This window comes from Trichoplusia ni, chromosome 2 (assembly GCF_003590095.1).
Source record: "Trichoplusia ni isolate ovarian cell line Hi5 chromosome 2, tn1, whole genome shotgun sequence".
In the NCBI taxonomy this organism is placed as follows: domain Eukaryota; kingdom Metazoa; phylum Arthropoda; class Insecta; order Lepidoptera; family Noctuidae; genus Trichoplusia; species Trichoplusia ni.
Genome location: NC_039479.1, coordinates 4,402,897 through 4,415,411, shown reverse-complemented (window position 1 = coordinate 4,415,411; position 12,515 = coordinate 4,402,897). Strand labels below are relative to the sequence as shown.

The 12,515-nt window shown below is 35.7% G+C and overlaps 2 protein-coding genes across 2 annotated transcripts; one reads left to right on the top strand and one right to left on the bottom strand.

Moving 5' to 3' along the window:
• Window positions 1-91: 91 nt before the first annotated feature.
• LOC113504336 (ras-related protein Rab-2A) lies at window positions 92-10,249 on the top strand. Its single transcript, XM_026886601.1, has 6 exons — window positions 92-292; window positions 1,237-1,396; window positions 5,457-5,612; window positions 7,369-7,549; window positions 8,068-8,224; window positions 8,874-10,249. Exons 1-5 carry the CDS (start codon window positions 247-249, stop codon window positions 8,167-8,169), a joined length of 645 nt encoding a protein of 214 aa, XP_026742402.1. The 5' UTR covers window positions 92-246; the 3' UTR covers window positions 8,170-8,224; window positions 8,874-10,249.
• On the bottom strand, window positions 9,488-12,280 carry LOC113504327. Its single transcript, XM_026886592.1, has 5 exons — window positions 12,091-12,280; window positions 11,806-12,014; window positions 11,210-11,422; window positions 10,798-10,952; window positions 9,488-10,594 (listed from the first exon to the last, which is right to left on the bottom strand). The coding sequence occupies exons 1-5, from the start codon at window positions 12,173-12,175 to the stop codon at window positions 10,336-10,338; spliced, it is 921 nt and encodes a 306-aa protein (XP_026742393.1). The 5' UTR covers window positions 12,176-12,280; the 3' UTR covers window positions 9,488-10,335.
• Window positions 12,281-12,515: the final 235 nt, after the last annotated feature.

Sequence of the window (12,515 nt, the reverse complement as noted above, 5' to 3'; positions counted from 1 at the left end):
TCCCATAATAAAAATCGATGACATGTTTTCGTGTTTCCTTTAACTAGTATGTACTATGCCTTAAAAGTATGGGCTATGATTGTCAAATTTTCTTTCATACATTTCACAATGACAAATTGATTCAACCAGCTGTGTGATTTCTAAAAATTGCGTCTTATTTGTAATAATATAAATTAATTCCTTGAACCTTTATTTGCAATCGTTATTTATTGTAATTTGCAATAGTTACGAAGAACTGCGGATAAAATGGCATACGCCTACTTGTTCAAATACATCATCATCGGCGACACAGGTATTGATTTTATTTCCTGATATTTTATTTAGACTTTTTTGAGTTTCTGTGTAGTGCATTACGTTATTATTGTGCAATGGATGTTATGATTTCGATAAACTTCAATCACATCGACGAAGTTTGTCGCTACTCGTCTAATTGTCGTGAAAATTAATGTTTGTGATAATATATTTTTCCACCTACGCTGTTTGGGAACTACGTCAAGTAAGGACTAATGCGCACAACATCAGATATTGTGTGCTTAATTCTCAGTGTAATCATTGTGTTATCGAGGATTAATTTATAGTAAACAAAAATACAAATGTCTGTTGAATAGACCTAGTTCAAGGTCTTGCTTTGTTTTTGAGAGGTTTAATTCATAAAACGTGTCTAATGGTCTATTAATTATATGTACCTATTTCATAGTTATAAATAGTTAACATGTAAACATATTATATTGTATAGTATATTCTTTGTTGTTGTGGTCTGAATTTGCTGATTAGTTCACAAGATAAGGGTTCAAAGCTCCTGTGTCTACTTAATGATCTGTTTATACAGACATCACCTGTTTTCCTTTGTCTCATTTTATTATATGACCTCATTTTGTGACAGTTCCTCTTAGTAGATAAACTATATTAAATTTATTGTTAATGCTGTTTTTATGACTTAAAACACATGTTTTTAAACAAAAAAAGAATAAATAAAATATTTTAAATTGCTTATTAAGGATAAGGAACAATACTTTAAGACTGAATGATTAGAAAACAAGCAGAAATATTGATTGAAAAAAAAGGATTAAAAAAAATGTTTGTAGAGTAATATACTGATATAATTATTGTTAATGAATGATTAGACTCAGGAAAGCTTTAGGTTGCTGTTTAGCTGTGAGGTCAATGAGAGATCCTACGAAAACATTAAATGCTATCCATAGCTAACAGAAAATTAAATTAACTTTTTTTTCTCAGGTGTAGGCAAGTCATGCTTACTACTCCAGTTCACTGACAAAAGATTCCAGCCCGTGCATGATCTCACAATCGGTGTAGAGTTTGGTGCTCGCATGATCACCATTGACGGCAAGCAGATCAAACTCCAAATATGGGACACGGCTGGTCAGGAGGCATTCCGGTAAGTCCTTGTTACAGTAGATGCTACATAAATAAAGGGATGATGACAGCACTACATATAGTAGTAAAAAGGTGTTGCTAGTTAAAAAATAACTTCAAGTGGACCTGCAATAAGACAAATCAAGAAATTGAGGGAACAGTGTTATTTACATACACATTTTGTAATAGTCATTTAATGAATTTTATTCTACTATTGAATCGTCAAAAAAAACAGTGGTCTGTGAAAAATAAACACAAAAACTGCATTTATAACAAAATAAGCATATTTAAAGAAAAGGTCATTTGTGGTGAACATTTTAAAATATTTATTTAAAAGAGACCGACATTGTTTTTAAATCCAATTGAGACAGAATTGATGTTATGTATTCAGTGAGTGTTTAAAAATGAAGACTGGTGTTATTGAAACCATAGTAACATGGTTCTTAAGGAGTAATTATTAGCTAAGTAATCTTGATGTGAGTGGTCATTCTAAAAATAGTTTCAACTATTAGAATGTGTGGTTTTACCCTCGTAATTCACAACTAATCAGCTTTAACTAATCTAGTGTCTTACTACTGTTTATATTCTGTATTTTAATAAAATTTAAATGCCATAGTTGACAGTATAAATTTTTAATAAAATAAGTCATTATTATACTTATCCATCCTTACTCATTTATTTATATCTTCATTGAGATGAGAAGTCAGAAAATAAACGAGTTGTCTTCATAAATATCTGAGATCTAACTTTATTTAACCCTGACAAATGTAGCAAGAGCAATTAGTGAAGGTTGACTGCCTAGACAACTCATCAAACATTCATTTCATTCATGCATACATAGTCCCTTATCATACATCCAAATGGAATGTCTAGAGACTTAATGTGCTCTGTGGTTTTCATACATTATGTATGCTCTGTAGCTCACTTTAAGTAATGTCTGTAGAGACTGGATCTGTGGTCAACTTTTAATGTTACAGAATAATTTCATTCTTGTGCCATTTTGGTACTCATACATAGTTACACAATGGTTGCATGTAATTCTTTACATTGGATTAAAGTAGATTAACTTGTTGAAATGTCACTTCCATTCATTGAACTTTAAGTATTTAAGTAGAATATTAATGTGAGGTGTACCTACTCACACCATATGATGAGGATTTAACAAATACCTATTAATATGGGCATGGTGCCACGATGGGCGGTTTTATTTTTACAGACAACCCTTGTATAGACTTCTTTCGTAAGGAATGACTTATGTGCAGGTAGTCCACAAAAATGACTGAACTATTTCGCATGGTTCAACATTAAGCATAGGTAATAAAAAAAAACCACCCGATACTTTGACTGGAAATAAAAAACATTCTGTAAGAATGTTCTTTATAGAGACCAGTGAAGTGCTTGTTTCCACTTCAACATACAACATACTTATAACATAACAATATCGCACACACTTACCACGTCACTAGTCGGCATTAGCTTTTTACATGTTGCATAATTACCATACTTCGTTACTTTCTTGAAGAAAGTTTTTACCTATTTCCATCCTAGAAAATTAAATACAGCTCCTAAACTACAGGCTGACAATACGATCGAATATTTCCCTCATGTACTCTGGTCCCTATGAGTCAGCTAGTTAAGTATAACCACAAATGAGTATTGCTCGCTAATCGTTCAAGGGTAAAATATACATTCAGCATCTGCTCTAGCATTGAGCAATTTAGAGCAAGAATAAAGTCCTAACTTTGATCCATTGTGCTACTAACCTAGATACAGTTAATTCAGTTGGTTAACAAGAATATATTTAAATACAACTATAGCCAACGATTTCGTGCTTAACTAGGCGCGTGAATGAGTGTTTTAGCTTTCAACTCAAGAGGGGTAATCGAATGAATGACCTAGCACGTATTTTTTGCACTAGAAACTAATTTATTTACCGTCTGGAAAATCTGGAAACGGTAATATACTCTTATCTCAGCGGTTTCTAATGACAAAAGCTGTCAAACACTCTTCATTTACCTAGTTTGCTTGGGATTTTTTTTTACTATTCAGATAGAACATTCGGATAGTCCATTCAAGTCAAAGGTCAGATAGAATGGAACTTTATCTGCACCCCAACTGTAGACATCGTGAAGTCCTGTATTCATACAAGACATATTTAGCGATAATCGACATCCTATACTTAGTCGGCAAAAGTACCTAATATCTGAATCAGACCATGTATTCACCTAAATTCATATCGGTCATGTTATCAGTTGTGAACATTATTGTTACTCCGATTAACCTTGATACCACATAATTAATTCACGCATATACGATACTCTCATTTTATGAGAAGCTTTGTTCGTTACAGCGTATATAGATGAGACCCTTTTTAACCTTTAATATTACCACCTACTCAATACCGAACCTAAGTTGCGGTAACGATAAATTAGAAACAAATCATTCTGTTTTCTCAGTCTCAGTCTTTATATTTCTTACTTCAGAAATTCGGATTCAGATTTTGATGATTCTTTTTTCATAACCTGAAATAGCTGCAATTCGGTCTCATAAAATTTAAACAAGTTTTCTCTTTAGTATATTTTTTTGGAGTCGGTTGCTTTTTTTAAATTTGAATTAAACACTTACTTACACATGTATCTATGGGTCAAAGTAGAATAATTTGTAGATGAGGTGATAGATCGGATATACTGATAAGAGAACGATAACGTAAGTAGATGTCCAATATCCAGTTTGGTTTACTGTCACCTAATTACAATTTTGAATAAAGGACTTGCAATAGGCTTTTCCCCGTTTAAAACTAGAAGGATGAAATCAACACTAGTACTTTAAAGCTAGTATTGGCTATATTTTCCAATCAGATGGTTTGTTGATGTCAGATTTGGATTAAAACTAGGTACCGGGCCAAACAGGGTATGGGAAAAAGTTATGCTTCGAAGACTTGTACCAATAGGGATTTACAAACTAAGCTGTAATTCCCCTAAATAAACAACATTCTACATTATTTACGTGAAAAGGAAGTTCTCGGTATAACACAATCAAGCTTAAGGAAAAACGTAAATATAATAAGATCTACCCACACCAAATTTATTTCGTTTTTCTGTCCATAAAAAGAATTTTTCTTTTATAAAGGTATATTTTTATTTACTATCCATCTTAAGCTTCCTTGAGGTATCCGGATCCTTTATTATTTCTATTTCAATCATTTTGTTCCGCTGGGAAATAAAACACGTCTATATTTAGTTTTGAGATAAAGCTTAAAGAAAGCTGCTTACATCGTATTTCTATATCATCGTGCATCGGCTTAATCCAGTTAATTACTTATGTTGCCTATGTTTCCTCATAGATTTGTCTTGGCCTTTTATGGGCGCAATACATAAGGTAATATAATATACGCCATTGTTTTGTCGTCTCGTGTTATATGAATCACAATATTATTGTATTTCGATCATCTGATATAATGCATAAGTATCGTGTTTATGATTCCTGGACTCTCGAATAAACTTAATCGCTGCCGTAGGTTTTTGTTACCAAAACTAAAGCTATATAGGCCAAAATTGCCTTGAAATATTAGCCAGCCCTACTTTTACGTGTAAATCTATCTCGACAGACATTAAAACTATTGACTTAGATGGCGTATGGCGGCCAGCGACCTAGCAATGCTCGGCTTGAAGCCTCGTCTTACAGCCACAACGGTGACAGTCCTACTTCCTTTAAGAAGCTTTTTGGTTAGGCGTGGGAATCCTCATGGACACCCACCTCCTCGGGGGAGGAAGCGGGTAGTGTCAGACTCTTACTGACTAAACCTGAATCGCTAAACAGCGTCCCCGCATTTAATCGGTGCTCGGCAATACATAGCAATTCAACGCGCCCCGACCGTCTGGCACCGTCGGCCAGTAGATGCCGACTTCTTCCTTAGAGAGTGTCGAGAGGCGACTTTGATGACGTATGGCCGCCAGCGACGGCGCAATGCTCGGCTTGAAGCGTCATCCTACGTCCACAACGTTGACAGTCGTACTTCCTTTAAGAAGTAATCATACGTCCCTGCTTAAGCTTCCAAACTAAATAATATATGTCTCTTCCAGATCGATCACGCGGTCGTACTACAGGGGCGCGGCGGGCGCCTTGCTCGTGTACGACATCACCAGGCGGGACACATTCAACCACCTCACCACCTGGCTCGAGGATGCGCGCCAGCACTCTAACTCCAACATGGTCATCATGTTGATTGGAAATAAGAGGTAAGGGTTCGCAGTCATTTACCACTTGAATGTTGACACAAGCTGTCGTAATTTTATGAGTTGTCTCAGCTATTACAGATGGTAGACTTAAATTCACGGATGCGCAAAAATTGGCTCTTGGAGTCTTATGGCTGACATCTTTTACACTAATAGAAGGTTGTTGCAATATAGCTCTAAACTAGGTCTAATATAGGTATCTTCTCAATGGGTTTTAGGCACTAGGGAAACTATGTGCGTCATTGGGTACATTTATTCATATCACTTTTGGGATTTCCGTATCTATATAAATGTTAATGATCCCATTAGTACTCTTTCAATTTTAACCGGCATTTAAATAAGTTATTTGTATAGTATAAACCGCATGAAATGACAAGTTACTATTTACTTCCTGAGAAATTGTAGATATTTGTTCAGCTGTAATCGAAAACGAGCCTAATTTCAAATTCACATTCACACTTGAGGCTATTTTTACATACTAGCAACCAATTTCGCCTGTAATACGAAACAGAGTTACAAAACGCTTTCCACTATTAAGGCGTAAAAACCTATTCTTGTTAAACCGTAGCATGTAAAATAAACATGACATGTGGAACGAAATACGTTAAACATTTGTATGTAAAGTTTCTGTGAAATATTCCTGGGGGGGGGTACTACCACATCTTAAAGGACTATTATTTTAGTTTCGAAAGAGACGCCGCTCTATCCCGTGTAGTGCGCTCTCACTCTTCAACAACTGCAATAATATTCCGTGATATGGTAGTAGGCTCCGCTTTTCCGTCCGAAACATTTGAATTTCGTGCTCGTCATATTATGCTAACTGTGTGAACAAAGTGCATTGTGTAGCAGCCGTTATCTTTTGTGACTTAGCAGTTTGTTAATGTTTCTCCTTAGCTAGTTCACCGTTATAGTTGAACGGAAACTCGAAACGGACGGGTTATTGTTTGTAAGTTACCGTAGTTTGTTTATTATTCATCCTTGGGTCATAGAATTCAGCGCATAGATAATTATATTCAACTAGCTGTTGCCCGCGACTTCGTCCACGTGGTTAGAATTTTCCCCATTTTCCATTGTATCTTCGCTCCTATTAGTCGCAGCGTGATGTTATATAGCCTATAGCCTTCCTCGATAAATGGTCTATTCAACACAAAAAGAATTTTTCAAATCGAACCAGTGGTTCCCGAGATTAGCGCGTTCAAACAAACAAACAAACAAACAAACAAACTCTTCAGCTTTATATATTAGTATAGATTGTTTGTGTATAAAATGAAGGGCTTCAAGAATCTATATTATTTATTGTTTTAATTGATACGTATTATTTTATGATAATGAGCGTTGTTTTAAGTTACTTGCGGATTGTTATTGGTTTAAAATAGATTCTTAATGGTATGTAAAGCACCCACATGGAAATTTACATTTGGATGAGCATTGAAGGGTACTGTCGCAAGCACTTATTTTAAATTATATAGTAAGAGATATTGCGTAACCAGTACTCAGATATAAACTAACAACACCGGCCCTTTGTTAAAATTATAAGTCTGCTTTAAATAATGTTACTGGTCGGTCTAAATGCGGAAGGCGGAAGACGGGAAGATGGTGCTACTTGAGGAAGTCTATGCTCGATTGTAGTGAACCATAACGTGTAGAGTTGGTGATAATTTGGCCTCATAATGCATTTTTTTTAGTATCCTAAAGTTTCCAAAGACCACTCCACTTTCTTCCAGTTGACTCTCATGATTTACAACCTTTTTTTATCCAGTGACTTGGAATCACGACGTGAAGTAAAGAAGGAGGAGGGTGAAGCCTTCGCCCGCGAGCACGGACTGGTCTTCATGGAGACTTCGGCCAAGACCGCGGCCAACGTCGAGGAGGCGTTCATCAACACTGCCAAAGAGATCTACGAGAAAATACAGGAGGGCGTGTTCGATATCAACAATGAGGTCAGATGCGATTCGCTTATCTTATAATCGATACTATGTTCGAATGGGAGTTTACCATTGAATGGGGTGATGGGAATGGTATTGTTTGGGGATTTTTTGTGTGATAACATTGTATGCGAAAATGTTCGAAAAGTTTACTAATGAGTGTTTTAAGTTTTACAACCTATAATTGCAATGAACGCATAAATTTATAATTAAAGTTCCCATGCATGAACTGGTCGCGCTGGGAAACTTTGGAGAGGCCTATTTCCAGCAGTGGACAGCTACAGGCTGAGATGATGGTGATAATTATGATGCATGTCCAATAAATGAAAAAATAATTATCATCATCAAGCTTTACAAAACTTTGTCAGTGGTGGAAATTCTCGTACAAAATTTCATCCAACTCCTCTTTAGTACATTTTGTTCTCCGTAAATTCTGAAGCACAACAAATCATAATTGCATATGAAATAGTTGGTATATCGAAAAGCTAAGAAGAAAAATGATATAGACACTAATACATAGTACATCTGTTTAGGCGAACGGCATCAAGATCGGTCCCCAGCACTCGACGGCGGGCGGCGCGGCGGGCGCGGGCGGCGCGGGCGCGGGCGGCGCGGCCGGCGGCGGCTGCTGTTAGGTGCTGCACTGCACACACTGAGGAGGGCGCGCGGCCCCCACACCGGGCTCACGAGGTGACACATCTACATGTACTACTGATATATTCGAAACGGGATCATTATATGTACATATATGAGACAAGAGGAGTAGCTTGCTATAACCGCAAAAGTGAATCGATCACAGGTTAAGCTTCGCATGACGCAACTGGTCCGCAGATGGGTGACCATCTTTGTCATCAAGAGTTCCTCCGTGTTTTGGAAGGAAGTTAAATTGTGGGTCCAGGCTATTATTCCTACACTTTTGACAGTCGTTACAGGTAGTCAAGCTTGAGAGTCTAACGAGGATGTATCGTGTTGCCCAGGTAACTGGGTTGAGGAGTTCAGATAAGCAGTTGTTCCTTGCAAAACTTTAGTACTAAGCTGAAGCCGTTTAGACTGGAAGACGACCCCAACATAGTTTTATGTAAATGTTTGTGAACCCCGGGCCGCGACCCAGGGATCAAATTCCTTACTGCAGGACTATAGAATATCTTGGGGCCAACCGCCACGTTTTAAAGTAATATTATTGCGAGTGTGCTGTCACGCTTCCACAAGCACTACACTTACTACGTTGTGATAGACTATCTCGTGTGGGAAAACGGGTATTTAAACGGGCTTTTAGACAAAAGCTTTACGTAACGTTAAAATAAGAGAAAGAATAATGCAAATGTTTGTTTTGTTGCAGGAGGAGGTGCAGCTGTGTGCAACGAACATTGGTACGAAACTTACGCATGCCGGATTAATAGGATTATTTTATATATGCTACAGAATAGCTTGCGTCTGACTCACGTTATAATATAATACGCCGCTAAGGCACCTCTATACTTAGTAGGAAATATTCAATTACCTTAAATTAATGCCATCTTTCAAAAAAACTTGATTTGTAAATGAACAACAATAAATACAGATCAAATTCTAGCATTCAATCCATTTACTATTCCCGTTTGCAGTATATTAGGTCCCCCAAAGACGATGGCAATTAAAATTTAATCTCTTTATTAATAGGCATCTATTTACTGTACACATAAGTTTTATTCGAACGCGTTCAAATATGGAAGATAATGGTTACGTCGAATGGACCAGATGTGAGAAATTAAATAGTCGTATGTAATATTGTAATAATAAAATAGATCCTTCATACGATTTTCTAAGCTTTTATGTAATTTTGTGTATGTAATTCTGTGTATATTTAATTTGCAAATTTCATAAATAATATTTCACAATTATCTTGTAATCTGGCATTTATTTAAAAGATCGTGTTATATGTTGTATATCATCGTAGTCTCATTATTGTCTGTGTTGGCCAATTGTGGTATTCGACAGGCAAGTTTATCATGCTACGGTTTCTATACGAAGTACTGCACTGGGTATGGTCATGCCTATGGGTTTTAGTGACGAGTATGAGTAAATGGCACTCGATGGATGGAGTGTATGCGCCACAGATCTTGGTATAGAAACAGCAGTAAACCAACGCCTCGTCGATCGGTAGCGACTGAATGTTTGCCACAGTATGCGACAAAACATTCACTTGTATTATATTTTGTAGCCTGAGCTACAATGTTTAACTGGTACATACATTATATATTTAGGTTTACATAATATATTGGTATATTAGAAAATATTTTTATTATTTATGTCAACATTTTAGTTTATGGAGATTCATCTGTACAAATTGGGAAAATTTGATCCTGTTAAGTGAATCAAGGTGAACATGTTGTATATTTTTAGATTTCATCTAATTATAAATGATTTCTGGTACCTTCTTTACCTTGCATCGAAGAATTGAGACCAATTTGTCAGCTGTTAGATCAAAATACCAAGTATGCTTTTAGGTGGTGGCCTAATATAAATAGTTATGCACAAGATACCAATTTTGGAATGGTTCGGAAATGATGAAATTGTAAACTTAAAAAAGGACTGCTTGCAAGGTACTGAAAGACATGATTACAAAATAGGTTATTTTTAAGTTTAGCACATTGTAATGATATAATATTTTGTAAGGTTACAATATGCAGACACATTTGTAAGGTGTAATTCATGAGAGTAAATGTTGAAAAACAATATTGTTGTTTTTTATTTAACTCCTTTATTTACATGTTCAACATTTTAAAACAAATGAAATCATACTTCAACTATGTTAAATACTGTTATGTATCTGAAGCACTGCTTGTATTGTTACTGGTGTAAATGTTACTTATTTCATTTAGGACAGTGAACACAGAGTTGACTATCTCTGGTGTTTTCATTTTGACAACTCCATTACTTTTTACCTCTGCTCTGGGCAATGTCACTTCACACAGATCAAAAACTGTGATGTCCAATTTGATCATGTAGAAAATTTGGTTTTGCAGTATCTGATATGCTAGTGTTACTAAATCTGATTTCTTGCCATCTTCGTCATTTATTCTGAAATAGAAAGAACACTTGTTGATATATGAGACCAACAAACGGTCAACAAGAAACTCCCTTTCTTATGTATTGTCCTTCATTCAAGCTGTTGTCAATTTCATTGGTCAAATAAGTCTTTCAATTCCTACATTTGGGTCTAAAAAAATATTTAGTCTAGTGATTGCTATTAAAAACAATAAACAATATGATTTGTATCATACCTATTCCATATAATTTGGATGTCTCCAACTTCAAAGGATAAATTTAATTTATCCTTGTGGTCAACTTGTGGTGTCCTGTACATGAGTGTAAAGGGATCTGTGTTCCGAGACGAGTCATTCTCCACAAAACTAAAACCAAAATATAGGAGGTGTTGCTGGAAACAAAAAATAATGTCAATTAAGAGTTATCAAGTAAAAAAGAAACAGTTTTATTACAATTTTGTGTAGTGTAATTGATAAAACTCTATTACTTAACGAAATGCTGGCTTAATCAAAATGAAAAAAATGCCTTTTTTGAGTCACTTACTATTTAGCCCTACTGCTGGGCACAAATCTTTTCCTGAATTTGAGCATTGATTGAATTTTCAGAAGTATATCCCTAATATTTTAAAAAATAAACTTTGAACAATACCTGTGTAAAACAAAACTGTTTGATCTGGCAGTCAAACATGGTCTGTAGTGTAGCCTTCACGGCAGTGCCGAGTCTCTGTTCACCTCTCTCCAGCATGTATGGCAGATGTGTTGCATTATCGAGGCTTATGCTTACACCCCATGATAAAAGAATTGCAGAGTATGATACTTTACTCTTACTACTGTTTTCTTGACTTGTTGATAATACATTAATCTAAAACAGATTTAACAATTTAGTAGAAGTAAAGTTAAGATGGATATCTTTACAATTAAAAGGAGAACAAGTCAGTGAGTCATCTTAGGAGTGGAGTACCTCGAACATGGCACCACTCTTTCCTATACTAACTATGGTTAGTATATGAATGAACCTCAATGGTTACCTTATGATCATAATATCCTATTCACGGTAACAGTTGCTTGTAGACTGGCATCTCTCATTACTGGACAAAAAACCGAAGCAATGCATGTCGCATTGCTTCGGGTTTCTAAAGAAATATCTCTTGTATATGCAGTTTATGCCGAAAACAGTTTATCAAGCTTCCTTCGTTAACTAAAAAGTGAAATTCTAACAAAAATATTATTAACAGAAATACTCACGATCAAGGCACTAGCGTCATCCTCAGAATATTTCAAGTTAGCGTGTTCTTCGATCTGTACAACATACTTTGTAGATGAATTAGCCGTCACTGCGCTTACAACAGCTTGTCGAATTTTCGAAGCATACTGCTTCAGTTTTACCGTTCCGTACTGTAAGTCGTATAGAGGAGACACTTTGCTTAGTCGCCACAAGCCTTCATTGTATATTGCTGGAGAATTATTAAATATTTAGTAAAATTACTACGAAAACAAAAATAGTAAACAACACTGTTTGCAATAACTTACTGGCCAATGGATCGCCCGTAACGATATTTTTTGAGGTTGAATTGTTATTCCGCTGCCACGAAGAATCTGTACGAAAACGAGACATCGTTTGATTTGATATATTCTGTAGTTTATTGTTTGTTTATTCAGAAAATAAACACGCAATGAACACGGACTTATAACTTTCAAAGAAACTGACGGTTGGACAAGTGATCAGGGTTACCAGTTACAATCAGTTAGAAATTTTTAAAGTGCTTATTCGATCGATGGTAAGAATAAACATGCTAGGGATAAGATAAGATTAGATTAGAATATTCTTTGTTGTTCACCATGGAATTACAGCAGTGATTCTCAAAACATAGAGTGTTAGCGTACAATGGCGGTAAACGAATGAAAATTTTGGCATCACGCCAACCATGACGTTCAGTAAGATGAAATAAAGTGGC